Genomic DNA, 27,844 nt, shown 5'->3' on the forward strand with positions numbered 1-27,844 from the left:
AATACGGGTTCAAAATAATTGCTCTAGATCATGACTTCATTTCCAACTATTACCTTTTAAACTTTCTGTAAAGAAAGTTCTTTCTTCACAAGGAAGTTGTGCTACTTCATTCAGAGCAAAGCTAAAGTTACATATCATGCAAAAGCTGAATGTTTTCAATGTAGTAGGTGATACAGACACTGACCTAGATCTGCCTACAGTTAAAAGCAAAAGAATTTGTATGGGTTTTATTTTACTCTTGACCAAGAATGCTGTAGAAAGTATGAATTATCTACAGAAATAATTGCAGTCTTACTAAGAATCCTGCCAAGAAGTTACTATTTCTGTCACATGCAAAGAGAGACTTCCTAATGTTCTGAACTCTGTAACACCTTCTGTGATGCAGCCCAAGACAGCCAGAGCTGTGAAGTTAAGCTGCATATAGCATATTCTTAAACTAAGCATAGCAAACCCACCCACCATTCCTTTTCAAAAACTAGGCTTAACTGGAACATTGGCTGAAAAAAGAGGAATAGTGAAAAACTGTAGCAAGACAAAATTGAAACAAAGTTTAGTAAACAAATCTCCCTCCAACCAGCCAAATAATAGCAAGTATCCCTTTAGGTTACCCTGGATCTGCAAGACTGGAAATGAAATCTTCCGGTTTCTTCCTAGGTTGAAACATATGCCATGCAAGTCCAGAAGGGACCTAAAAAATAGTCTTTTTTGATGACTGTGTGTCTGATACTTGCTTTCTAAAACAGTCTTCTAATCTGTGCTTCTGCTGCATCCTCCCTCCTTTATGCCAGCTTTGTTCTGCACTTCTTCCCTGTGTTCAGTGGCTTCAGAGAAGCAATCTCTTCCTCGCAGATGTTTCGCTTGCCCCAACAAGAAGCCAACAAACAGATCACAGGCACTGTCTCTGTCCCCTTTTGTAAATCATACATTAGAAATAGTGACTGTGGAATGAGAACCATTCTACTTTTTCCTTCAAGTTTAGAAGAGATGTGGGTCTTCATTTACTTTATTATCCAACTGCAGATACTTTCCCTTACATAATGCAGGAGAGAGAAACTAATTTCTAATTGCAATTATATGTTTCTTATGTAGGTCGGACCAAGACTCAAAAGCCTCTGCAGCTGGTAGTGGGCACTCTCACACCAACTTCTGTGTTCCTTTCTTGGGGCATCCTAGTCAACCCTCAACATGACTGGACCTCAACAAGTAACTGTGCTAGCGACAGGTAATGTAACGGGAAAGCATTTTTTATGATGATAATGCTTTAATTCAGTGTAGTTATTTGGTGTGGCTGAAATAAGTTTGACAGTGGAAACTAAAAAGTTGGAAGCAATAGTTCTGAGTGTGAAGTAGGTTTTCTCATTTACCTTAATTAGCGCTTTGCAAGTCTTTACTTGTCTTGAGTGCAAATTTAGACAGACATCTACCTGCTGAAGTACAAATCTTGCTATTTCACACTAGATCTTTTATTCTTCTTAAACTAACAGCCTTGGCTCTACTTTCATTTGTATCTGAATCACCTGAAAGAAACTTTGTTAAGTCGTCGGAAATATATAGGTTTAAACATGGCCAAAGAGAAGTGAAGTCTTGCTCTGCTGTGGTAGCGGAATGGTCCTCGTTTTAGTGTGATTTGATCTTTGTTTCTTGTGTTTGGTCTTATCACTACACTGCTTTCCTGATATTGATACAGTACATCTTTCATTAATTTTTTGTTTTAAGTAAAAGAAGATCTTTTCTACTATAACATTTTTGTTTTGCTGTAATTATTTAATGAGTGGTACAGTAGGTGGGGAGCTCCAGAAGGCTCACCAAGTAGCAGTTTCAAGAGCAGTCGTAGTGCTGGTAGCTTCTCAGTTAAGTGCACCATTACATTTTAGGCAGCTCTTGGAAGATGAGTAGAATTAATCTGCTGTGATTATTCAAGTTGTTAATACAGATGTTTTCCCTGCTCTGTCATTTCAGTGTTCTCTTTGTATTTTTCCTTTTATGACAGAAGAATATTTTTTTGTCTTCATGTACATCATGGTGCTCCATTCAACTCAGCAGTGTTTTGTAAAACCAAGAAGGAACTTTGTGCACCCATGTTTGGGATGCCTCTACATCTGGTTTCCAACTATTTTTTTTTCTTTTTTTTTTAATGCGTCTTTGCATTATTGAGAACACTTTTTTCCCCTTATCTGTCAAATTTTTGACTAAATTGTAGCTGTCTAATTTAGACTTGAAGCTCCTTACTTTGATGTTAATATTAAAACTCCATTGATGCTATTAAACTGGATGTCAAACACAGATTATATTAAAAAAAAAAGCCATCCCATGTAGCCAATATGATCTTTTTCTTACATCTCAAAAGTTTTGAACTAACCCTTTTTCAATCATCAAAAATTTCTCATAAACAAATTTGGATCTTCATCACCAACCAGAATTTAAAATACTATTGAAAAACAACATCAATGTTTATTAGGAAATTGTTATGGAGTATTAGGAAATGTCCAAGCATGTAATTTAATTGAATTTTTTTCAGTAGAAATAAAAGTTAGTTTAGGGTTTAATTTTTCTCTCTCAATAAAGAAAGAAGCAAATAGTTTCATACAGTTAGAAACTGAAGAAACAAGCTGATCATGGAGGAGCCTGTAAGGTGTTCTCCTCACATAATAATTTTAGCACTGGTTGTACCATGGAACTTACCTTCCCTATGTGCTGTGTCAGCAGCAGTGTTACAGCACCAATGGTGCAGTGGGAAGGAAGAACACTTCAGAAGAAGCCTGTATGTTGTGTTAATCTACCTGGAGATTCAAGGCATATAGTATCCACCACAATGCCTTCATCATCTTCAGGTTTTCTTCTCAGTAACTGAATATTCTTGTTGGACATTCATTGACTTAAAGTTTGAACAAACTCTTAAACATAGTATGTAATGTTTCTACTTAGTGCAGTGCTACTGGTGTCTTTCTAGGTTTAGAATATATTGTCTATGTTTGCTATTCTAGTATGAGAGATTTGTTTTACCATATCTTTGTGTCAACTAATGGTATGCATCTCCCCAAAATCTTGTTCCTTAGTTAAGTGTTGTTTAGTCAGTTAGCTGATTCCTCTCAGATGTTTACTTCTAATGTGACTCCATTTTAGTGAAATGTCAGGCTGTACTAAAGTACCATCCATGTATTTCCCTTTTGCTCCCATAAGAGGACTTGCCTACAAGAATTGAATTGGTCATTTGTTTGAGTATCTCCCTATACTTCAACTCTAAAGACACATTGACACTTATGAGTAGCTAGTTTAAAACCACTTAAATTAAAAACGACCATATCAAAGTATGGGTATATACCCATAAGCAGATTTCTGTTTTGCAATCAAGCATAGGAGTGAAGGGGAAAAAAAATATCACTTAAGTGCTGCTTTTTATTTTGTTTACCTTTACTGGACCAAAATGCTTGTGATTTGTCTAAATGATGAGAACAGTTTTCCACATGACCATAGTGTGTATTTATGTAATTCCAAGCAGAGATTGGATTCAAATATATTTTTAGTCAGTGTATAGAAGAAAAATTATTAATTTGTGTTTATGATTAAGTAATTGATAATGTATGAAGAGAAAATATTAGCCTGTTAGCAAGTTAGGACTGTGCTAAAAGTACAAGACTTAAAATCAGATAACAGATTCATCAACTTTTCTGTGTATTGCAGGGGTAATCTACTTCCCTTACTTGATCCTTTTTCATCTGGCACATTCTCCTTACTTTGACATGTTGAAATGCACTGTTAATCATCCTCAAGATTGTTGTGTAGTGACTAACCTCTAGTCTTTGACCTTGGCAGTATTGTGGCAATTATGACCTTTTCACTCAGTTCTGCCGGTTAATATTCCACTAAGTTTTAGATATGTAACTCTGTATGACCTGAAATGGAGTCACTGTTCTCAGCCTCAGATTTTGCCATTCCCAAATGGATGTTGGACTTTGTACAAATGTTGCATAATACAAGTTAGTTGAATATGTTACTGCCTAAGAAGATGGAAACCATTGGAACAGCGTGGATCTGTTGGCCAATATTTTCTCTAGTGCAAGTCTGACCTCCGTGGGATAGTCCTTAGAGGAGCTGGTTTTGTGAGCAAATGAGTTTTGAGTAAGAGGTTCCTTGTTCTCAAAAAGCATTGGTATATTTTATTGCTTCAGTGAAGTTCTTGCTTGCTTGTTGAGGGCACATACTGTTTTTCTGTACTTACAAAGTGATTTTTAAGAAACTCCAATGAAGAAAAACTTCCCATGCCATTTTTTGACAAACCATTCTTTGATTTCTTGCCTCTCTTGAGATTAAGAGCATAAGCCAATAGAGTGCTACCTATTTCCTGCAAGATAACCCCAAACCCTAATTCCATGTGGAAGCAAGGGTAATCACTGCCATTTCTGTGGATGAAAGTTCTTTGCAAGGGCAAATTTTAAAGCATCTTTGAAGTGTCTATCATCTCTGGTCAGAGCCTTAGCACTAGAATGCAAAACAAAACAAAGCAAAAAGACCCAAACCAAAAAACCTCAAGCGACTGGTTTTATGTAACTGATGAAAACTACTTAACACCAGAAGGGTTCCACCAACAATGTCGAGTTCACTTTCTCAGCATTTTGTTTTCTGACACTAGTTTGAGGTAGTTGATGAGGGAGGATGGCAGAGTCGTGATAACCTGCTGCACAGTCATGTTCAGTTCCTCTTTTTATGTTTACACGAGAGTAGAGACCTGTTTCCTCTCTGCCCTCTCTGCCTTTCAGTGTTCAACCAAACAATAGTGGGCAGAGCTGTCCTAACAAACTTACTGGGCCAATGTTTACTGTCTGGTTAGGTCTGAAAAAGAGTATAGACTATTGTATTGAGTATTGAAAAAGAGAGTATAGACATTTTTTTTTGGCCTTTGGTTAGAACGACTCCACAGAACCCAGAATGGAGCAGGGAGTTGAAAAAGGCAGAGTTTGACCTTCAGTTCTTTAGGAAGGGCATTTGGGGGAAGAAACAGAAAATGTTGCAAGGCAGAAACTGGGTTTGTAGATGGAGTACTATATTTTACTTTATCGAGTGGATTGTATAGAAAAACCCCCACACTTTCAGATACATGTAAAACAGAAACTTAAAACCTGAAGGTATGAGTATTTTAATGAAAAATATCTAAGTTAAGAACTTCAAGAAATTCACATTTATACTGTTTAATCTTTTCTGCCCATAATTTAGATGTCCTCATGTCATATTTGAAAGTAGTACAGATTTTACTTAATTTGTATCTCATGCTCTAAAAAACAAAAAAAGAAAAAAAAAAAAAGGAAAAGAATCCAAACTTACTCTTTATGCTGTACAGCACATAGAAATAGGGATTTTAAAATCCCAAATTCAGAAAGATATGTACATGTGTAGATGCAATGTAGTTACTTTTGTGCCGATCTACAAATATGTGTCACAATGCAGCTGCCAACTTAATCATACTTTGTGTTGCAAATGTCATAGAAAATGGCGTTTAAACTTAACAGAATTCCTTAAGGAAAACATACTGCAGCAAATAAACTTTTTGAGATTCAGATGCTTTTGACTTCTGTGGAAGTAATGTATGCTAAAAGCTTCTTTAAACATGGAAAGGTTTATTGGTGGTCAGCCTCTCATTCTTTGCAACCTCTAATGCTTCAATTAATTTCAGTAGTTCTACTAAATATGAGTGAAAAAAGTGAATGTTAGTGATCATGTAAAAGTTAAAACTAATTAGAAAGCACTTTGCAAACTTAACTAGTAGCCATCAGCAATGTAATTCTTCCCATCCTTTTATATACATCGGTGTATCTTACTTTAAAGTAAACTTGGCAATAAAAAAGAAACGATATAATCAACTTCATGTGCTGATTTGTGAAACTCAGTATCTGGAAAATCATAGTTCAAACCATTTATTTTATTACTTTCTAACACTAAATGGATGCTATGCTTTTAATGAAGTCAACTATAAACAAATAAATATATGTGTACGTTAACAGTCTTTTTTTAAAGGTCTGATTTCATTCCTATGCACCAAAGTGAAGTTTTATAATCTTTTATCTATGGAAACACAAAATCACAGACCGGGAATGTCCTTATATCTCCAAGGCTTAATTGTTTAGTGTTATGTGTGACCAAAATAGTAATGATTAAATTTTTTGGCACTTTGGTTTGGATCTGGTTCCAAATAAACCCATGATATTTGTACAAACCGACTTAGTCTGGAAATCTCCTAAAACCATCTGCTGTATAAGATTACTAGTTTCTAATTGTTTGTGCACAAATATTTGACTGTACGAGCATTTTCTGGGAATCTGGCTAAAAAGAGATTTGGTTAACAATTGGAAAAATAGCACTGGAATTCTTAGCAAGACAGTGTCATTCATACTGATATATAAAAACTTTACATTTTGCCTATCCATCCTAGAATTTTGCTTCTCTGGGCAACCAGCAAGATTTCCTTAATTTCAAAACCAAAACCCCTGTGGGTGGCTTCTTTAAAACAGTGATCATAACTTGATTTCTTGCATAATAAAAGGGTTAGCTCTAAGCTGAGGAAGAAACGGTTTCGCTGCCTTGCATTGTAGAGTTTAAAAAGCCAGCCCTATGTAAACCAAACGTAAAAAGGATAGAAACATCTTTTTGCATCGGGCTCATAATCTTTTACCTAGATTTTGCAGGTATCATAATCACCATAGTGGTTGCCCTATGGATTAATATTGTACTCTGGTGGCTTCCTTTAAATTATTAGATTGGTTTTGCTTCTTTTATTTCTGCCATTATTTCATGTCTGGTGTGCATCATAGGTGGAGGCAAGTGAAATCAGAATATTGTGAAAGAATACTTAAAGCTTGTTAATGTAGAGAGAGCTTCAAGAATGCAAACTTTAAATATGGCACTTTATTTCTTTACTGTGGTCAGATTTTTGGGTTTTTTTTGGTGGGGCTTTATTGCAGCAATTAACTCTGTGTGGAACAGTACCCCTCACCTGCTCATGACATGTTCTGTTTAAATTGTTGGTATTTATTATGCTTTCAGTTGTCTAGTAAAAAGGGAGGAGGTAAAATTTCTCTACAGTCCCATGGCGGTTTGCTTGGAGGTGTCTTCTAATGAGTGAAACATTGCCTGTTAGTGAGACAGGGAAAGATTAGTTTTTATGGAGCTTAACAAAAGGGCTCTAATGTTTTATAGTGCACTAGCTGGAAAAGAAGCAAAGTGAACCCTGAAATCTTTTGATTAGTATTGGCTGTAAATAGGAATGCAAGTGCTATTCAATAAACATTGTTCTGGTAAATTGTACCCTTTTCAAGTCTCTCACCAAAACAAACAAGAATCAAAAATAAAAGCAGTGAAATACTGCCAGGTCTTTGTACATGCTGAGAATCTAGATGAAAATAAATTCTCACCCAGTGTAACTGGGTGTGCCACCTGCTTGCTGAAAGGCCAAACAAGCATTCACAGCTGTGAGTAGCATTCCTGGGACTGTTCCAATTACACTTCACTGGAATAGTGTATTACTTTCATATCAGAGCCCTTCAGTACTCAATGAGTTTTTCATATTCTTACCTCACAGAGATAATGGGAAGCGTTCTATCTAAGAAATAGCGCAACGTAACTTTCCCCCCTGTGTGACTGTGGCTGTACTCCATTTCAGCCTGCCTGCTATCATTTTTTGCAGGAATCTATGGAGAAGTTTTCTCTGAATGTTTGCAGTCGGAGAAGAAGTTCTGCAGCTTCTGATACACATAGCCCTAGGGCAGCTGTGCAAAGTTTGTGCATCGATGTCACTGCCACAAGGGGATTGATACACAAGTTGTAACTAGATTTTATGGCTTTCTCGTGTCTTCAATTATATCTGTGGATGGCTTGGTATTGTTTTTTTTTTTTCTGAAAGGAAGGTTTGAAAAGGAGAAATAACAACAAAATTTAATCAATAAAATGTTCTCAGCCAGGCACTGAAGTTACACCTTATTTGGCAGCTCATTGGTCTGGTTTTAACAGTGAATTGTTCTTTGATGACAAAACTTGCAATTTCTGAATTCATACTCTATAAACAAAAGATTGCATTTCCCCAAAACTGCATGTTTTTTACAATTTGGATAATTTTTATACTGAAATGATTGTGACTTGCAAATTGTTAAATGGAACTTCATGTTGGTTGCTTTTTATTGAAATGGCTGAGGAAGTTCTGTCATAGCAGTCATGTTTTTACTACTCGCTGTGGCAAGTTTCCACTGAAATAATTACACCCCTGGTGAAGTTTTTACAGGCTTTGGAAATCTTGGACTTGAGAGCACATATCTTCTATGCTGCATGTTTCTAATGGCATAGTTTGGCCTAACTATGACAATCTTGTCAGATTTTTTTAATAGCCTTGAATTTTAGTGAAAGATGTTTTTTGACATACAAGTGTGATCTGTATTTTAAGTCACATTAGGGAGAAGGAATTTGCAGGTGTGGAGACAGTATTCAAAACCAGAACATTTTCTCTAGTAGAAGCAAGTGGGAGCAGCCATGTAAAAGCCTATTAATCATGAATAAGTTTTTGGTGGGTTATTTTTCCTCCTAATTTCTGATGCAGCTATTCATTTAGACTGTTCAGTAATTAAAATGAATCATTATACTGTTTTCTTTCCATCACATATGATCACTTAATTTCTACCCCATTCAACTAAAGCAGACAGGAAAACGTAAGGATGAAGATTGTCCCAGGTAACATGCAACAGGACAAAAGGAAACTGCCTCAAGTTGCGCCAAGGGAGGTTTACATCAGATATTAGGAAAAGTTTCTTCACTGAAAGGGTGGTCATTGGAACAGGCTGCCCAGGGAGGTGGTGGAGCCACCATCCCTGGAGGTGTTTTAAACACCACATAGTTGCGATGCTTAGGGACATGGTTTAGGGATGGACTTGGCAGTGCTGGGTTAATGGTTGGACTTGATGATCTCAAAGGTGTTTTCCAACCTAAATGATTCTATGAAAACAAATTAAATTTCCTCTTTTAGGCAAGCTGGGAAGAAGGTGACTACTTCTACTTGTGATTCACATTTTGATCGTAGATCTATATCTATTCAAAATCCTGTACCAAGAGACTTTATGGGGTCCAGCAAGATGAATTTGTGTTGCAGATGGGATTTGTTTATTACTGTCACATCCTCTGCAAGACAGTGACAGTTCAAGTAAGCTGTTCTTGACTGTCAACATCTGTGTGACTATGGATGAAAGGATTCAGAGCATAAAGGAGGAGAAATTTTACTCTTTTTAATGTTGCCAATAATTTCTTGTTTAAAACGTCATTCCAACTTATAGTTAATTCTGTTGCTTGACATAGGGAATTGGACCAGGAACTGATAAGAAGAGAGAGGATATTCACGACTTATCCTATGTCTTTCCAAGGTTTGGGTTAGACTATGGCTTGTTCTGAATGTGAAGCAGTACAGCTAATACGATATGTGAGCCAATATAAATACTAATTTTGTAAGCTGGTGGAATACCTGAATGAGCTGAACTGAAGCAACTAGAACAGGAGAACTTATATTTTTGGTGCCAAAAAGACAAATTAGACAGTTATGAAATAAAATATGTAAAGAAAGTGAGTCTGTGTGTGTGAAAATATTTTCCATGATTGGCACTTACCTTGTCTTAGGTTGTGTTGTAACAATGAAGGAAGAATTTCCCTGTACTCACCAGTCATCTTTCACATATACTCTACTCTGGAAGTGCTCTTCTGTAACTTTGGCAAAAGCAACTTTATGCAGTGGCAGTATTATATTTAGTCCATTAAGTAATTTTAATTTGGACTTTGGACACCTTTTCAGTTGGTTAAAGAACTCTTCTTTTTGGTTTGTTTTCTTCAGGTCCTTTCCTTTCTTTCCATATATTTTCCTATATAATATCTGGCTTCAATCTTACAACCCAAATTTCTTATTCTTTTTGCTTCTGAAAGATTCTTGGGCATGTACTTGGAGGTTTAGAGTTGTGTTTGTTTTATGGCCCTAAATTGCTCTTTAAGTGTGGAAAAATACAATTGAATGGGATTGACTCATCCTTTTTCAGCTGATGTAAATGGAGATGGATATGCTTTATTTACATTATGTTAACAATTTTCAATAATAATTGGATTGAAAAGTTGCCAAATGTCTCTGAGATTTGCTTTTACAAAACCAGAAAACCCCACCCCAGTTTGGCAGTGATTCAGCATGAATATTGAAAATGAGACTGTATCAGGCAGTGGAGTTCTTGAGCCGTAACTCTCACCACTTAAATTACATTGCTTTACACTGGTTACATTGCAGTCATACTTTTTCAGGGTGGTGCTGCTTGATTGAATTGGGCAATTTCTGTAGAAATGTTTTTTTATTTCATAATCTGTTAGCATTCATCATGTTAGTCGTTTAAACTGCTGAAAGTAATGTCTTGGTTTACTTTCTTGTTTCAAGTGTGGGCAATACATAATGGGATTGCTGAATGAGGAATGTATTATATAAATGTCAACTATTGCTGGTTTTCCCTTGAGAATATTTTTGGACCAATTTTGAGGGGAACACCTTCCCCTGGACGGATATAGAAGATTTTGAGAAATTGGTTGAGGCTTCCTGACTAGTAGACTCATGATTCAATTGACTAGTTCCGGCATATGTCAGAATCACAGGAACTGCTTGCAAAATGAGCTTGCAATTTGTGGTCAGAAACTCACACACATGGTTGATTGTGAATAAGGAGACTGTTCTTTTGCTCTTTGTATAAGACCCCTGATATTGGGGGCTCTGTGATGGGAAGCATATATGTATCTAGGAGGTGACTGGGCTAGCACTACATTTGCAGAAGAAGAAATGTCTTCTGATATTTGATAACTGTAAGGGGCCAGAAAGAACAAGAGCGATGGTGGGTAGAAGTTATTTTAGTAATTACTAACAAAAATGGTTGTGTTGTGGTGAGGTTTTGTGAAGAATTTATCTTTCTCTCTCTCTCTCTCTCTTTTTTTTTTTTTTTTTTTTGTCAAACAGGTTCTATACAGTACGCTACAGAGAAAAGGGTAAAGACAAGAAATGGGTTTTCCAGCTTTGCCCAGTTACAGAGACAGTGGTGGACAATCTGAAGCCAAATACACTTTATGAATTTGGAGTTAAAGACAACGTAGAGGATAGTGTTTGGAGCAAGACTTTCAATCATAAGACAGTTCTGTCTAGTAAGTATTTGACAGTAATTAATCAAATAGCAACTCAGCTTGACAGTATTTTTTCCTCTGTTGTGGTATTGCATAGAGTAAGCTACTGATCAGGTTTTCATTGTTTAAATGCTATCCCTTATGCACCTAACATTCTTTTAGGAACTGGTGAGACTAGGAATAGTTTGTGTTTGAAAAACTGCCACCTGCTCTTGTGAAAGGTGTTCTTGTTGCATATAGTGAATCTGCTGCAGATTGGTAGAACTCTAACAGTGTTTAGTTTAGTTACGCATAGAAGTGTAGAGTATGCGTGTTTATACTTCTGACTGGTTTCCAGGCTTTTTCCTTGGGCCTTGAATAGTAAGATCATTGCTAATTTCAGTTGATGGAAAGTATTATCCTTGCTTGAATCTTCTTTTATATCTACTTTTACGTTCAAGCTGGTTGAAAGCTAGGCAGGGTCTGTCCTATTCAGCATTCATCACACTGGGCCCTTTATGACTGCTGGAAAGTTGAATTTGAAGCTAATTTTAGGTCAAGGAATTATGTAAATGGTGTTTGAAGCATGTGCTGTCATGTATGCTTTTGTTTGGGTTATCACAGAGGCAGTGTATGGCATCTCTGGCTGTTCTCTCAGTCATATTTTAAGATTTTCTCCAAAGTCCCAAGACAATGCAGGCAAGGTGACATCAAATTAACCCTTGAAAAAACAGGTACTGCTCAAAGAAGCACTGCTATCAGTGGAGGAAATAGGCAGCAGCAGAGCCTTCCTCCATTTAATGAGAGGAAGAAATTTGATTTGGACCTCAGTTTCAAGTTGTAGGTGAGTTACAGCTTGGGATACTTGAGGATAAGGGAGGGGAGCAGTAGGGTTGGCTTGTAACATGGCAAAAGCCCTCATACTCCCTAATAAAGAACTTTGCGGGTATCATCGTAGGTTAGAGAGCTGTAACTTTGAAGTACTAGCCCAGTGACCCTAGAGTAATTTTAGCAGTCCAGAATAGTGCCATCACTATACAATGAGCTTAAAGTGGAGAATGATGGTTGCCTTTTCCTATACCTGCATCACAAAAAGAAACTGCTTCACAGCTCTAAAGCAGGCTTAGCAAATGGCTTTTCCCCCTACATTTTAAGTATTTTAGAGTAGAGTGAGTTCTGGAATGTATTTGAGCACTTCAAATAGGAGGGAATGAAGAGTGCATAGTGTTTATAGTTTAATACTGTGTTCAAGACTGATTGAAATATATCCACTGACATGACTAGATCTGCTCTTTGTATATAGTATATTTCTAAGTGCTGTTTCTTACAGACACTATACATTTTTAATAGGCCAGGAGAATCATTCTTGTAAGTGACAGAGACTGGTTGAGGTTAGTTGAAAGAAACTTTGTTGTAAGAGTTCATATTCTATTTAGATGAGATTTGTTTTACCCAGAATGTAGACTTGTATATTCAGTGGATGCTTCTGCAGCAACTAAATCCGAGGACTTTGACGTTACCTTGTATGTCTACATTCTGGCTCACTGCTAACATGTCTTCTAATCAGAAAATCGTCACCACCTTTCAGATTCAAGGCTTTTGTGTTGTCAATGCATAGTAGGTAGATACAGAAACCATGGGCAGTAAACAGAGAGTGAACATTTATTATAAATTTGTAACCATCTGTCTGCATGTAGGAGTTTACCAATCAGCACAAATGGCCTCTTTGTTTCTGTTTTAACTTACTGTCTTACAGCAATTCAGGGTCATTTAATATATTAAGCATCTCAACCAAAACCAAACATCCTTCACTGTAAACTTTTTTCCTCACTGAAGAATGTATAAATTACTGTAAAGTGAAATTCCTGTGGCATGGTCTTTTATTTGTTGAATGCGCTGGTCCAGTTTTTGTTATCTGCTAAACCTGTTGGGAGAGGTTGGGAGGAGAATCTGGTTTTAATTCAGGATTTGGGGAAGACAGAAGAGACATGGCAAATGTTCAACATTTAACCAAAATCTATCAAAAGAGATGACAGTAGATTATTTCTGACCATCTTAACATGATTTTTCTCATTAAGTTTGTGTGAAACTTTTGTCAGTTTTCCCTTGTCTTTAGGCCAATAGTAGGTCCTGTTCCTGAGAAGCATCAAGCACTTTGAAAGATTTTGTTGTTGTTGTTGTTGTTTTGTTTTATTCAGGATAACATGTGAACTTAAATGTCTCTCAACTGGTATTTCACTATAGTTTCATTTTTTTTCAATTGCTTATCTGTTATGGATGGAATTGTGAAGAAATAGGATAATACGTAGCTTGACTCTTGTTTACACACCTATCAACACAAAGGGAGCAGAAAAGTGTAAAGGTGGAAGATGTAGATAAAGTTTGAAGCATCATGCTAGAATATGAAGAGGTGCTGGAAGGGACTTAACAGGTGCATCATACCAATCTTATAATACTAAGAAGCTAAGAGGAAAAACCTAAGAGAAAGATTTCAGAGATTAAATCCTGGGTTACTTTGTTCATTTGTTGAGATAAAGGAAGCCGTGTCAGACCCAAAGAGAAGCGATATGCCTGCTCTGTATAGCTACTGCTAAATGTGTATTTATGTTTTTAGAAGAGTGCACTTAAAAGCAAGACTAACTACTGGAAATCTTTAAACATGCTGCTTTTAGCCAGATGGGATGCAGACATTCCTCTTTCAAGTTTCTGCCTTGCATATTAGTGTTGTGGTTATATTAATGTTATTAAAGAATCCTCTTAGGCACCTCTGAATTTTCCTTACTAAGTCCCAAAGACCACTTCATCTCTCTTACCCGCTGTTGTAGAACAACAGGAATATATTTCATTTCCTTTCTGTCAAAATCTGAAGAGGAGGCTTTGCAGATGAATTTACTAGTCTGGAGAAACAGGACCAAACAAAACTGTTGCATAGTATTTTTTTATACTTTGTCATTAAGCCTCCTAAATTTCTTAGCTATTGAAAAAGGTGGATAAACTTGGTTTGCTTTGCTTTGAACAAAACAAAAAGCAATTTTGTGTATTTATTTATCTTTCTGTCAAATCAGATAAAAAAGTAAATGGACAACTCCAGAATATGTACAAGTTGGTACCTAATTCCCAAACACAGGTATGCAAAACTGTCTTATTTTTTATACCAGATATGTATTTTGTATGGCCAAGTTTTTGTTTTTCTGTTAGAATAAATTGAGAAAGACATGGCCACAAATTGCAAATATTAAAAAAATATCTGTTAAATCTAAGACTACATAACTGTATGGAGAATTGTTTATATATGTGGGTTGTTGAAATGATTGAGAACCGTAGCTGAGATTAATACATATACTGATTCTGGTTTAAAAAAGATGAAGTTGATGGTTTCCATGTGTGCATGGCAGGAATCAAGCCATGGTCCATTACATAGGTTTAGTTGTAGGCTAATTAGGTATTCAATTAGACCAGTAATACTTCAATTATACCATTAGGTACAGAGTTAGAGCAGTATAATGCTTAGGTTATTGGAAACAGTCATGTCTCATATTCAAGAGAAGATGTTTTATCTGTGTAATATGAAGCCAGTTGATTAGCAATTCAGGAAGGTGCTCATCTCATTATGTTGTTGATGAAATCAACTTTACAGTTCTTCCTATTGGTCCCATAAGTGTTGTAAGTTACATGTGTTAGCCCAAGATCAGGTAATTCATTCTGGCATATGAACTGTAAGCTGAGTTCCTTTACTCCTCTTAGCAAACCTTGTGTGCCAGGACCCTGACTCTGTTGTGCTGCTTCTGTAGAAGTACAGATTCTATTTATGCCAGAGAATTCCTGAGAAAGTGAGCTAAAACAGTTTTCCAAATATTTGCACAGCTTAAACATGAAAGAAGGACTGAAGCCAGCATCTAGTGCATTTAGTCAGCTTCTCAGGGCTTAGTTCCAGCACAGTACTGCTTTATCACCCTACACAGAAATATAATGAAAATATGCCGTAGATTGCTCTAAAAATTCTCTTATCATTCTCACTTTAGTGGTGCAAAAAGCCATAAAACTAAGGCTGGGAAGCAGATAGTGGCCCGCTCTTACGTTTATGTTATTACTTCAGTTTCCACAGTATTAGGTGGAGTATGTTTCAGTGGTGCAATCGCATCATCAGTGCAAAGCCAGAGTGAGTGTTATGTAGGTCAAGCTTTCTTTGCCTTGTTCTTCTCCAAAGACACAACTGACTCATATCAGCATGGTTCTAACTCTTCTCTGTAAGGAGACATTTTTAAAGGCTGTTTATTAATGCAACATTACTGATCCATCTAGTCATTCTGCCCTTTCAACATCGGTCACATACCAGCTTGTGTTTCTTTTGGCAGGTTCACCCTTTCAGTTTAACTAAGTTCCTGGGGCTCTGTGAGCTACAGCTAAGCTGTTTGATTGTAGGGCTCCTGACATGAAATACAATGAAATGAATACCTCCTTCTGATAAATGCATTTTATCCCACTTGTTAGTCACATAAATAGCAGGGTTACTTCAAAAGCTGATCATCTGCAACACATTTTTTTTCACCAGAAGGCAAAATAGAAGTGAAAACCTTGTTAATAATAAAGGAAAATTACTAAGCAATTAAAAAAAGGAATATTATTTTGCATCCTTCATTAATGACAATGATTGAAACCTCCACTTAATTTCAAACCATGTTCATGCCAATGCAAAACTGTTACTGGGTAGCAGAAAGTAACAGCTTTGATGGAATAAGCAGCCTCCATCCATTTCCCTGAGGAAAGGGCCATCTGACATATTGAGGTTTGCCTTCCTCCAGCTTCTTAGACATTGGTATGTGTACCCAACTGTTGCTTTTAAAGCATCTTTTTTTTTTTTAATATTTAGACTAGAGCAAAAATAGTTATATTTAGGTAAAAAATTGAAGCTTTGTCATCAAATGCTGAATTTGCATGCAAGTGCTCTTTCACATGAAGTAGACCAGGTGTCATGAAGTGCAAAATGAACATTAACTGATTTGGACTTTAGCAGTGTACATTTAACAAAGAGAGGTAATTGAGTTATTTTCTTTCTTGCAACTTAGATATAACTGTAAAAAAAAAATATCCACTTTTATTGTATTTAGCATTTTTATATTGCTGGCATTACTGTCTGCCTCCTGTCGTCACCTGAGTGTATTATTAAGCTTTCAGAAGTTGTTCCTTGTACCGATGTGTTGTAGTAAATACTAATTTTTAATCTTAGGATCAGCTGCTTTCTTCCTTTTAATAAATGTGGGGTCCATTCATGAGTTCCTTATTTTTGTGGTATCAAAATCCTGGAAAACATTCACACTGGGGCAAAAAGTAATCTCGGTCAAAGGCAAGTGAACAGCAGAAAAGTCCAACTATTTAGCATAAAAATGTGAGAAGAACATGAGTGGCTGGCCAATTATACTTTGAAAACAATTTCACCCAATAAAATTACTCTGGGTTAATCTACTTTAAGTAGACTGTGCACCCAGGAGTGCTGATAGTTTAGAAATGTACACCCGGTTCTGAAATAGTTTGTATTCTAAATGTACTATTCCTGAGAATATAATTATATCCTATGACAGAATTTGTAATTGCATGTTTCAGATTTTTTGTTGTAGTTAATTTTCAGCTTTTCATACCTTTCTGGACTACTCCCCTGTGAGTATTCAAGAGATACTTAAAAGAAAAAAAGGATTGGGGATTCCTAAGCTGTCAAATACTGTGTTTTTATGAAGCAAAATACTCAAGCTGAAAAAAGGAAATGAAAATGCAATGTTACTGTACTAACCCATGGGAACTGAAGCAATAGTGTAACCTTCAGTGACCATGGCCAGAGCCATATCCAGTGTTAACATGGGCCTGGCGCAGCACAGGATTAGAGCCCTCTATTTTTGTTACTCAGGAAGTTGAATTACTATTATGGCATTTATCCCAAGGCTTTGGTTTTGGGTTTTTTTTCCCCTCTCTTCTCTTAGCTTACACTGCGTGATAACAAGAAGTTGGTCCCTGTCACAATAATCAAACAAGGTAAATTTGCATTTTTTAATTTATTCTTACGCTTTGCAAGAGTAACTTAAAATTAAAATGGAAAAGAAAAAAAATTCTGACTCAGATGTGAATGTCGTGAAAGTTTCCATTTAGAATATGTGGAGCCTTACAAAGTATTGTATCCTTTAATTACAAATACTGTTCAGCTGTTACCAATCTCTGTTAATAAAATGAGCTATTACCTTGCATTATGAACAATGACTTAGTTGAATCAGTGAATGGATACCAGTTTGTTCTGATTTCTGCTAGTATCCATTCTTTTTCTCTCTCAACTGCATTGTCCAGGCACATTGATCTCCCAGCTTAACTTGATTCAGGCATGAAGGGCAGCAGTACGGACAAGATTCACGCTACCAAACTTTTTTGTGGTTACCTTCAGCTAAGTCATTGATTTAGGCTCCCTTCTTCTCCTTTCCCTGGTCAGTGGAGAGATCCATCTACAGGAGACTTATACATACTGCCCTTTAGAAATTTCTCTCTAGTAGTGAGTGGTAGTATAGTAGTGTAATCTTTAAACTAAAACTCTACTTAAAGATAGCTGATAGAAAATGAGCTGAGGATTAAAACTTGCAGACAAATTGTATTATGAATAATTCTAAGTAACAAAATCAAGTAGATTGTCTTTGGAGGTATTCACAGTTCAGGGACAGGAAAACACTGGAGGATGGTGTGAAAACAAAATATGATAATTACTGTTAAAATATGACTGTACTGGCATTTACTTCAAATGCATCTTATTTGAAGTCTTGTGAATAGCAGGGTAATGAGATGACCTGGAGCTGGCCCTTTATTAACATTCACATAGAATGTCATTTTTCACCAAGGATATAAAATGATATGCTAGGGGGAAAAGAGATGCACAGTAAAGAGATGGTGTAGAGGAAACAGTTTGCAGTCTCTTAAATTGAATGTAAATGCAGAAAAGTCTAGGATGGTGTTCTTACCTCCAATTATTAAGTTGAGGAAAGGTTTTCAGAATGCCGAGGCTTGTCTTAGGTGTGGTTCTGTTTCTTGTTTGGGGTTTTTTTGGTGGTGTTTGGATTTTTTTAAATTATTTTCTGATATACCTGTGTTGTTTCCGCAGTTATTCAAAATCGGACACAGTCAAAAACATTGGATAGTTCTTCTCTGCCAGGAGCGATATTAGGTGACTAGAAGATATTTTTGTTATTTTTCCTTATGTTTGGCTGAAAATTACAACTTTGTAATACTTCTAATTTTCTTGATCTTGATAGTTCTTTCCTTGCCTATCAAAGGGTATTTTGCAACTGGTCCAGACAGTATTTATTATGTTTTATGGTGGTACACGTGGTTCAAGGATGACGTAGCCTAAGGGAAGTAGAACCATTTTATTGTCATAGTATTTAAAAGAAGATACCGTCACTGTTAAAGCCAAGAAGTTTTTATACTGCAAGTAACATTCTGTGGCAAAGATCTTACTGAGATGAGGGGTTGTTCTTTTTGTTTTTTTTAAGATGGTATTGGTAATATACCATTTACAGACACAAACCTGCACGGACGTATTAGGCTACGGTGATGCATATTACAACTTTCCTTGCAATTAAAGCTTGATGTTAGATCTTTGGGGATAACTGTTCCCTCAAGCCATTCAGTTTCATGCTTTCTACCCTTGTTTATCTGTTAAGAATACACAGTATTGGCCAAGGACATAAAAATAGGGAAAAGTCTATCATAATAGCGCTTAGTGTGGTGAACTACTGTTCTGCCTGAAATACATCAGAAAAACTCACTGTTTTTCTAGTGAATAAACTAGTCACAAGTTTATTCTTGGATTCAGGAAGGTGTTCAGTCGTTTATATATACAGAAATACTTTATTTAACTACTAACTTTAGCTTAAGTTTACTTTGTGTGGGTTTTAACGTATTGATGTGAATCAGATACTTACTAACCATGTTTGGTGTCAAGTCTTCTTGGCCCACCAGACAGAATGTCCTGGCCTCTGTGATACTGCAGTACTCCAGGGTTGTATGCTCCAGTATTGAATTGTTTTCAATTCTGATTAATCGTGAAATGGCGATAATACACTGAGTGGTGTAAAGGGTAAATAGCACCAAATGGGAGTGATAATTACTGAATAGCACTGATTTCCCAGATACTCAGACTAAACTCCCAATGGTTCAGTAGTAATTGCTCATATACCTCAGAGGGAAGACAGTATAATTTTCATCTTTTCTGGAGTTAATGGCACATGTCTTTCTGTGTAGTGCACCTTATTGTTCCCGGCCTCAATGAAACTCAGCAGAAACTTCCCCCTCTCCTGACAATAGATGACATACCTCAAGCATCCAGGAAAAAACTGGGTAAGCAGAAATGAACTAAGCTTCTATTGTTTGTGAGCAGTATCATAAGCATAGCAATGTGAGATCATGTATGCAAGCAGAAAAGTAATTTCCCCCTCCCCTCCTTTTTTACCTTCTTTTTTTCTGTTTGTCTAATTAATGATTAGCTTGGACTTATAAGGATTCATAGAAATTCATTTATTCAAAAATATCTGAACAGAGTTTTAAGGTATTTTGCAGCCATTTAAAAGAATATGCAGTAGTTTTGATCCATACAGGAAAGGAAGGAAACCAGTCATGTTTATGGACTTTAGGGGGTTTGGTTTGTTTCACAACGTAACTTTTTTTTTCATAGATTATATCTTTCAGTATATGTCTTGAAAAATGGAAGTTTATGTGTCCATTTGGAAGACCAGATTTTCAGTGAATTTTAATTGTATGATTTCTGGCTTTAGCATATGTGAGAAATTGTTTCATGAAGAGATTCTTATCTATTATCTGTAATTAAATCCATGAAAAAATGGTAGCCAGAAATTAGAACATTTCAATACAAGTTTCCTGTGTATCTTGTGAATATGCCTGAAACCTGCAGCAGAAAGAATGAGGCTTTTGTTTAAGATTTATAAACTAGCATATCATCTGTGAGTAGCATAACTGTGGGAAATACAGCTTTCTTTAAAACCCCTAATAATGCCCCCAGTGCATCTTTCACAGATTCCTAGAGCAGAGTTATGGATCTGATGACTTTTGGCTTGTTTGTTCTTAATACTTAATTTGAACCGTGAACAACTGGGTCAGATTTTTTTCCTTTATTTGTGCTATGTTTATTTTACTGTGTCACTCCATTGCTAGCCATGGCACATTCTCAGACTGGCTTGCTTTGCAGTGAGAAAACAGCAGTGCTTGTTCCTGCTAAGATACTGTGTATGTGTAAGGGTAGAGCTACGCAGTAGAATAATATTGGTGTTTTGAGTTAAGAGTATGTTTGAACTAAGGCTGAGTTCCTTAGAAATAAGTTTCTGGAAGTGTTTACCAGCATCTGACAGACAAATATTGTTAACATCATCTGTGACTACTGAAAATTTAAGCTAAGTGGAAAAACTTAATTGCAGTATTTACATTACAGAGCATTACTAGTTTTCAGTCACAATGATAAAATTAATCACATTGTTAACTTGATTACTGATACCTTCTTTGAACAGGAAGCATAGAAGAAGAGGTGTTTATCATTACTAGCTTGGTTTGTAACACAAATATGATGTGCAAGTAACAAAGGTATCATGAAAATTCAGCAGCAGACCATATTTTGACAAATCTGTTTTTCATACCACTTTCAGTAAACCTATTTTAAGACCTCCAATATTAGTTTTGGACTACAGTATTTAGAACTTTAATATTCATTTTCTAACAGTAATATCCTTCTGCAGGAAAACAATGTTGTGGTTTTAGGCAGGTTATAAGGTTCAATAGCGTGCACAGTGAAAATGGCAGAATGTCACTATAAGCAAAGAGTGGGGAAAAAACCAAAGGTAGTTTCAGTTCTCCTAGAGATGTCCAACTTATTCAGCTGACTGCGCATAGAACTTGGACTTCTAAATTTCAGCACTCTGCTACTTCTGAAGTAGATGGCTTGTGTGACTGCAGTTTGGAGCCACTCTTTTATGGTAAATTACACAAGCACTTTGTGAAAATAAGCAGGGCAGACAAGTGATGTTTATTCTGTTTACTACATGTTCCTTACCAGAGAACATGAAGTACGTGGGTGTGCACAAAAGGGACTACTGGATTTCAAAGGAGTGTCAAACAGGGAAGAGTCATTGCTTGGAAGGCAAAAACAGTCTGAGAAATAATGCAAATGTATAAAATAATTGACAAAACGTCATATTGTCCAAATCTATTACAGATACCTTTCAATGATCCCTGAGAATGATGTATGTCTGCAATAAAATGCAATAAGGCTTATAGTGTGTGAAGTTATGACTGTGTTTTGCCGACAATACTGCAACTATTCTAATTCTGTCTTATTTAGAAAAGTCAAAATAATACATCAAAGAATATCATATTTATTGAATTCTTAAAGTAGTTTTTTTCTGCTTACCTAGACAAAAACTTTTTTTTTTAAGAGTAGTAGTCCAGAAAAAAACCACAAAGTATATTGCCTTAGTCCATAATGGGAAAAAAACCCCCAACAAGTGTATTATTAACTCAAAAATGATTAATTTTCACTGTGAAGACAGGCTGAGAAACTTGAGGCTGTTCAGCCTGGAGAAGACAAGGCTCCAGGGAGACCTTACCAGCCTGCCAGTACCTGAAGGGGCCAACAGGAAGGATGGAGAGGGGCTTTGTACAGGGGCATGTAGTGAATAGGGCCAGGGGTGGTGGCTTTAAACTGAAAGAGCAGAGATTTAGATCAGGTGTGAGGAGGAAATGGTTCAGTGTGGGGGTGGTGAGGTTCTGGCAGCAGAGGCTGCCCAGAGCAGCTGTGGGTGCCCCATCCCTGGCAGGGCTCAAGGCCAGGCTGGACAGGGCTGGGAGCAGCCGGGGCTGGGGGAAGGGGTCCCTGCCCATGGTGGGGGGCTGGGGCTCAGTGATGTTTAAGGTCGCTTCCAGCCCAAACTATTCTCTAATTCTCTGATATCCACTGCTGGAATATCTTTTTATGTGTTGGATAGAAGGCTATTGTCATACCTAATTGTTAGAAGTAATGTGAACAAAAATAAGCACATGGCTAGTGTGACAATTCCATTGCATTTGAAAATTTATTAGACTATTCTTGTATAACGCTTATGACTGTATTACAACTTTGAATTTTAAAAATTTCTTTTTTTGACTGCTAATACTCAAATGCTAGACAAATGAAAACTACTGAAACTTGTTTTGCACAGGGAAAGTAATGATTTTTAAGGCATTAAATTCCTTGCTGTAAATTTTCTTTGTAGGGAATCTTAATTACCAAAACCACACGCATTTAACATAGCTTGATAGATGCTTGTACCGATTGTGCAGTGGAAGTTCATTGATTCCTAAAGGTATTCAGCTTTCCACATTTATCCATGTTGGTTTACTTTGGCAAACTGAAGTGGGACAGAAATAAATCTGTAGTAGGACAGAGCAGACACAGCTTTGCAATTTCTAATGTCTTTGTCCCTTTAGCTAAGAATGAAACTCGAGCATGGCCTGCTGAATCCAAAACACCGGAAGTTCAAGAAATCTCCCCACAGTCCCTCCCAGGTAATGAAAATTCTGTTTTTAGAAACTCTGTGTCATATCTTTGCCAAATATACAAACTAAGATTATATCCATCTTTGTGTCGCTTAATCTGCAGTTAAAGGCTGTAGTTGGAAAACAGGAGGATAATGTAGCTGGATTAGTAGCCATGAGTGGTAGATGTGCATAAAAATCTGAATCTGATTTTGGAGGAAAATTTCAAATTATACAATTGTTAGGTTTATAAAAACTCTTAGAATTAGAACCATATCTTTGTGCGGTGCTGGATACCTTGAAATTGTCAAATATGGCAAAACAAGAGTTTTCTTCTGATGCACCTTGAAATTCTGACTTTCATGAAATATATGAAGAAGAAAATCAGAGTTAAGACCATGACTGTGCAAAATGCATGCATGAGATTAAGATGGAGCAGACACAGACAGTAACAGGCTCCATTTCAGAGATGCAGAGGATGACAGCATGATGTTCCTTTTAGGTTCAGTTTCGAACACATAATTCTTGCCACGCTCTTTCTGTGAACTTACTGGTCCTACTAAAGTAAACGGGAGCTCTTCACATATGTGGAAAAGGAATATGAAATTTGATCCTAGACTCATATTCAAAGTTATGTGTCCGTGAAATGTATGTTGACATGTATATTTGGAAGACGGAAGTTTTTGATCTTCTACTTGTGGCTGAATAAAATATCACTTAATCAAAAGGGCATACTCAGATGTTAATTTCTTACACTGTTCAAAAACATAATGTGAAATTTTAGAACTTGCAAGATTTACTGCCTTCATTTGCTTAGGAAACAAATTAGCTTAACGTAGACAAACTACTTCATCGAGTTATATGAGAAGTATGGCCCTGTATTTTAACATTTGCAATATGAGGGCAAAAAGATTGGAGGGAAATAAATTGTTCAGAACCAAATGAAGGAAGAGTGATTTTCCACCTGATTTATGAACCCACATCTTGGAATTGTTTAAGTAGGAATATGCCTATCTTCATTTTCTGTAGTATGGCTTTTATCCTATCACTGAGACTGAAGTTTGATTCTGCTGTTATTAGAGGCAGTAATTGGCTTCTGCCAACTTCTTTGCTGAATGGGAGAAAGGAGGCTTGAACGGTGACAAGACATTAAAATGAAAAAAGAATTTGAGGAAACAATACAGTGAAGGTTTGCTTAGGTTTACTTTAGTCATATTGTGTGATCTTGCTGGCATTACACTGTTCCATCTGCAAAGTATTTCCTGGCTGGCTGAAATAGTGTAGCACATTATTCCATTGGCATCACACAATTCACACAGATACTGCCCTTAAATATGACTGCATTTATTTTATTCCGTAAGTATATACCATACTTAATATCATCAGACCAACTTGGTCTAAATTAAAAAAAAAAAAGCCCCACCCAAAGAATATGTAGGGAATAAAAGAGATGTAGGATGAAGTAATGCAGCAAAATCATGTAATGATTGGCAACCATCTTTTAGATTAAACAATCCAACTCTTTTTTTCTCTGAAAATGTTTGCAGATTTTATTTTCTACTTCATAGATAAGTGTATTTGCCAAATTCTGGTTTCAACCATCAGTTCCTTTCTGCAAAACCTTCATATGGATATCTCTTTGCTGTTCATACTAAATATTACGAGGAAATCAAAGATGCTTCTCCACTGGAATTTATTATCAAAGGGGGCTCAGAACTTTACAAGTTTAGCATATATGTAATAAACAGCTTGCTTTTAATTGGAAATTTGTGGATGCTTTTTAAAAATATTAAAGAATATTTTTTCCCAATTTTCTTTTGATGTACAGTTTGAGGTCTCTTGTGGACTTAAATTCTGCAGTTATTTTACTAAATTATTTACCTTGTCTAACTCACTGCAGAGCAAGCAAGCTACCAGTATATTTTATAGAACTTTTTTATTTTGTGAAAGTGAGAGCTGGATGCATAGATTTATGTAATTGACTCTCCTGCAAAATCCTAGTCCTCAGGCTTGCATTCATCTAATCAAAATACATCATTCCTTGTGCTGGAAATTACTGTTTAATCAGGTAAACAGTGTGAAGTGTGACACCAGAATTAATATATCACCTCAGGGAAGAGGGAATCAGTCCATTCCATTTCCTTTCCTTTGTGTTCTGTAATCGTGTTTATGTACCTGGTATGCAGTAATTGTAACCGTAAACATTGTCATCTAGACACAGCGCAGAAATGTATGTTTACGGAGTTGGATAGCGTGTTTCATTACACATGATAATAACTGGCAAGTACTGTCTTTTTAGTGACAGATGATATATAACTATTTGTTACAACTAAACATATTCTTACTGCTTTCACATCATTTAGTTATTTACTGAAATGTTCAGAATCATTTTCATCTTCCACTTCATGCTTCCTGTATGGTTTTGCTTCTGTGGCTCTTTCTCTGTGGTCACCATTCCTGTCAGTCATTCTTCGTTGATCACAGCACCAGTGTCTCATGTATGTCATATCTGACATATATGACTATATCACACTATTTACATTAAAGAACGTATTCATTGTGGTTACAGAATTTGAGTTAAAAAGAAAAAAAAAAAAAAAGGAAGTAGCAGGAAACAGGAAAGTGAATCCTTTAAAAGAAAAAAAGTTCTTTGAGTGTAATTTCTGTCTAGCCATTACACATGCAAAAATAACTTGAATATATAAGCATTTGAGCCAGACTTTCACAAGTAACTTAAGATTGCATTTGAGAGGCAGGGTAATGTGGAGGCACAATTAATTGCATTTAGCAATAGGATCCACTTCACTCTATTTCATTCAGACTGGATTCTTTGAGTAAGACATAGCAATTATTTGCTGTGAAAGGTTTAAGGCCTGGTGCCAGAAGTGGCAGCAGACCACTAATTTAAAAGAAGTTCTGTGCTGGAGCAGCTGTTGTGTCATCCGTCATGCAAGAAGGGAAGAAAGGAGCTCGAAGTATTTCAGCAAATGGACTATGTGAAAGGCTCCATGAGCTGGGCTGCTCTTGTGTTCTACTGGGTCCTTGTCAAAGGATGTGGTTTGTGATGTGACTTTTTTTGGGTGTATTTGTCAGCCGGGCATCCCATCATTTTCTTAATTTCAGGCCTCCCCTCCCTTGGCATGCACTTCCATGGAAAGACTGGTTAGTAAGCTCTTTTATGTTTTCTTTTGCCAGGCTTGTTACAGTATTTTCCACTTAGGACTAATTTATTCTTAATACAACAGCACAAGTTCATAATACTTTCCCTGCCCCCTCTCTTCAATTTTTAAAATGCTGTCTAATATACCTCAAAATACCACTACATTTTTTCTCCCAGTTGAGTGAAATGTGAGCCTTTTCATTAACTTCACAGGGAAATTGGAGCTAACTAACAGTTAGAAATATCAGCACATTTGTCTGGGACACAGAAGAACTAATTTAAAAAAAAAAAAAAAAAAAAAAGGCAAGTTATTTCTTTACGTAAGGGATTGGACCAGAAATTTATCAAAGCAGTTTTGCAAAATAGAGAATAAGCTTGAAATGAAAAATAACCACCTGTGAATCCAAACTAGGGTTAATGTTTAGTAGGAATAACTCCTTTGTTGCCATATTTCCCAAGTTTTGTTCCTCCTGTTCTCCTCCTGGCCCCAGAAGGCTTCCTCTTGTGCTCATGTGGGACATGAGGAGTGATTATTGCTTCCATCAGAATGTCTTAATTCCAGTTGTGGAGGAAGAAAGGAACATGAATGAGAGAGTCAAGAGAAGTTAGAGGAAAAACAGTTTAAGAAATGTTGCCTAAATACATTCTTGCTGTATTCCATGCTGTGATGGTAAAGTAACTTACCTTGCTTGGTTGTGTTAACCATTTACTTTGCAGCTACCATTGAACCAACACATTAAGCCTAGTTTACCTGGTGCCCTAGAAAAGTCAAAGGCATTTCTCTCTTTTTCTCTAATTTAGCTTTTAAAGCCTAAACTTTCTGCTTCCTGTGTCTTGTGTTACAAAAATGTCTGCTGCTGTTTGACATCATCCCTACAATGTTCTGTGCAAAACAGAGGAGAGCTTAGTTTCTTTTGTACCAATTCTGGGCATGCTTTTCCTTGTTCAGCTTGCTCAGTTAACCTAGTTGACAGGAGATATGCTCCATAAGAATGTAAACCATGTGACCTCTAAAAAAACCCAAAGCATAATGAGTTCTAAATTTTGGTATTTGCTTTTGGTGGTTTTGGTTTATGGGGTTTTTTTGTGGGGTTTTTTGTTTGTTTTGTTTTGTTTTGTTTTTTCTTCTTTGTTTTGTTCTTATTTGGGTGTTGGTTTTTTGAATGATTGCATTTCACCAGAAATGTTAATTTTTGAAGTACTTCTGAGGTATGGGTACCGGTTGTTTCTGGGTCTCTCATGGGTGAATTTTCTCCCACAGGCTTCATAGAGATAAATTGCTTTAACTTCTCTGTAGAATGAAAACCTCCTCCCACAGATTACAGTAACAGCACTGTAACTGACAGAAGCTGAATTGAGTCCTAGTAAAGCAGCATCTGTGGAGACTCCAGCTTTTGTGACACTGAAAAGCACCACAGTCCAAAACAGAAAATTCTATAATGTTTGTAACTGTAGAAGCATCTATGCAGCTATTTAGAATCTGGAAAACAGCATGTTTTCTTCAGGAAATAAGAAGCTTATAAACCTACATGATCAGTTCTTGCTTGAAACATGCTCAGTAGATTGTGGAAAAAGCAAGGAGAGCATGCCAGAAAAACAAAAGTAGCTCTCTCCTATTGTATCTCAAAAAGAAATCTTTATTAAACTGAATGAATACTAAAACTTAGTGCTATATTGGTGCTGATCGCCGATATTAAAGATCACCTCTAAATACCAAAATGTGCTAAATACTGTGCAGTTTGCACTGGGGAAGGAATCTTATCATATTCAAGGCTGAGACTTTACTGTCCTCTCTGTTCTGTATCAGTAAACTTTGCCATTTTATAATCTTAGATTACCAGTTCTGTGTACTGTATAACTGATCAAATGCCATGAGACCTCCAGCAAGATGGGAGAAGAAAGAAGTGATCGTGACTTACATACCATAGGAATTAAATGTTATGTGAAACAGCTGGAAGAGTGTAATTCTGCACTAGTTTATTAAAACATGGTCAG

At 36.4% G+C, this 27,844-nt stretch overlaps 1 protein-coding gene across 1 annotated transcript in view; it reads left to right on the forward strand.

The window, feature by feature from the left end:
• The window catches only part of ABI3BP (ABI family member 3 binding protein), a 166,177-nt gene that overhangs the window by 39,208 nt on the left and 99,125 nt on the right, over positions 1–27,844 (forward strand). Inside the window, 7 exon segments of the mRNA XM_056329210.1 lie at positions 1,090–1,222; positions 11,003–11,184; positions 14,208–14,269; positions 17,115–17,166; positions 18,272–18,334; positions 19,414–19,509; positions 22,642–22,719. Coding sequence (XP_056185185.1) covers positions 1,090–1,222; positions 11,003–11,184; positions 14,208–14,269; positions 17,115–17,166; positions 18,272–18,334; positions 19,414–19,509; positions 22,642–22,719 — 666 coding nt within the window.

The sequence above is a fragment of the Falco biarmicus genome, chromosome 2 (genome assembly GCF_023638135.1).
Source record: "Falco biarmicus isolate bFalBia1 chromosome 2, bFalBia1.pri, whole genome shotgun sequence".
NCBI lineage: Eukaryota > Metazoa > Chordata > Aves > Falconiformes > Falconidae > Falco > Falco biarmicus.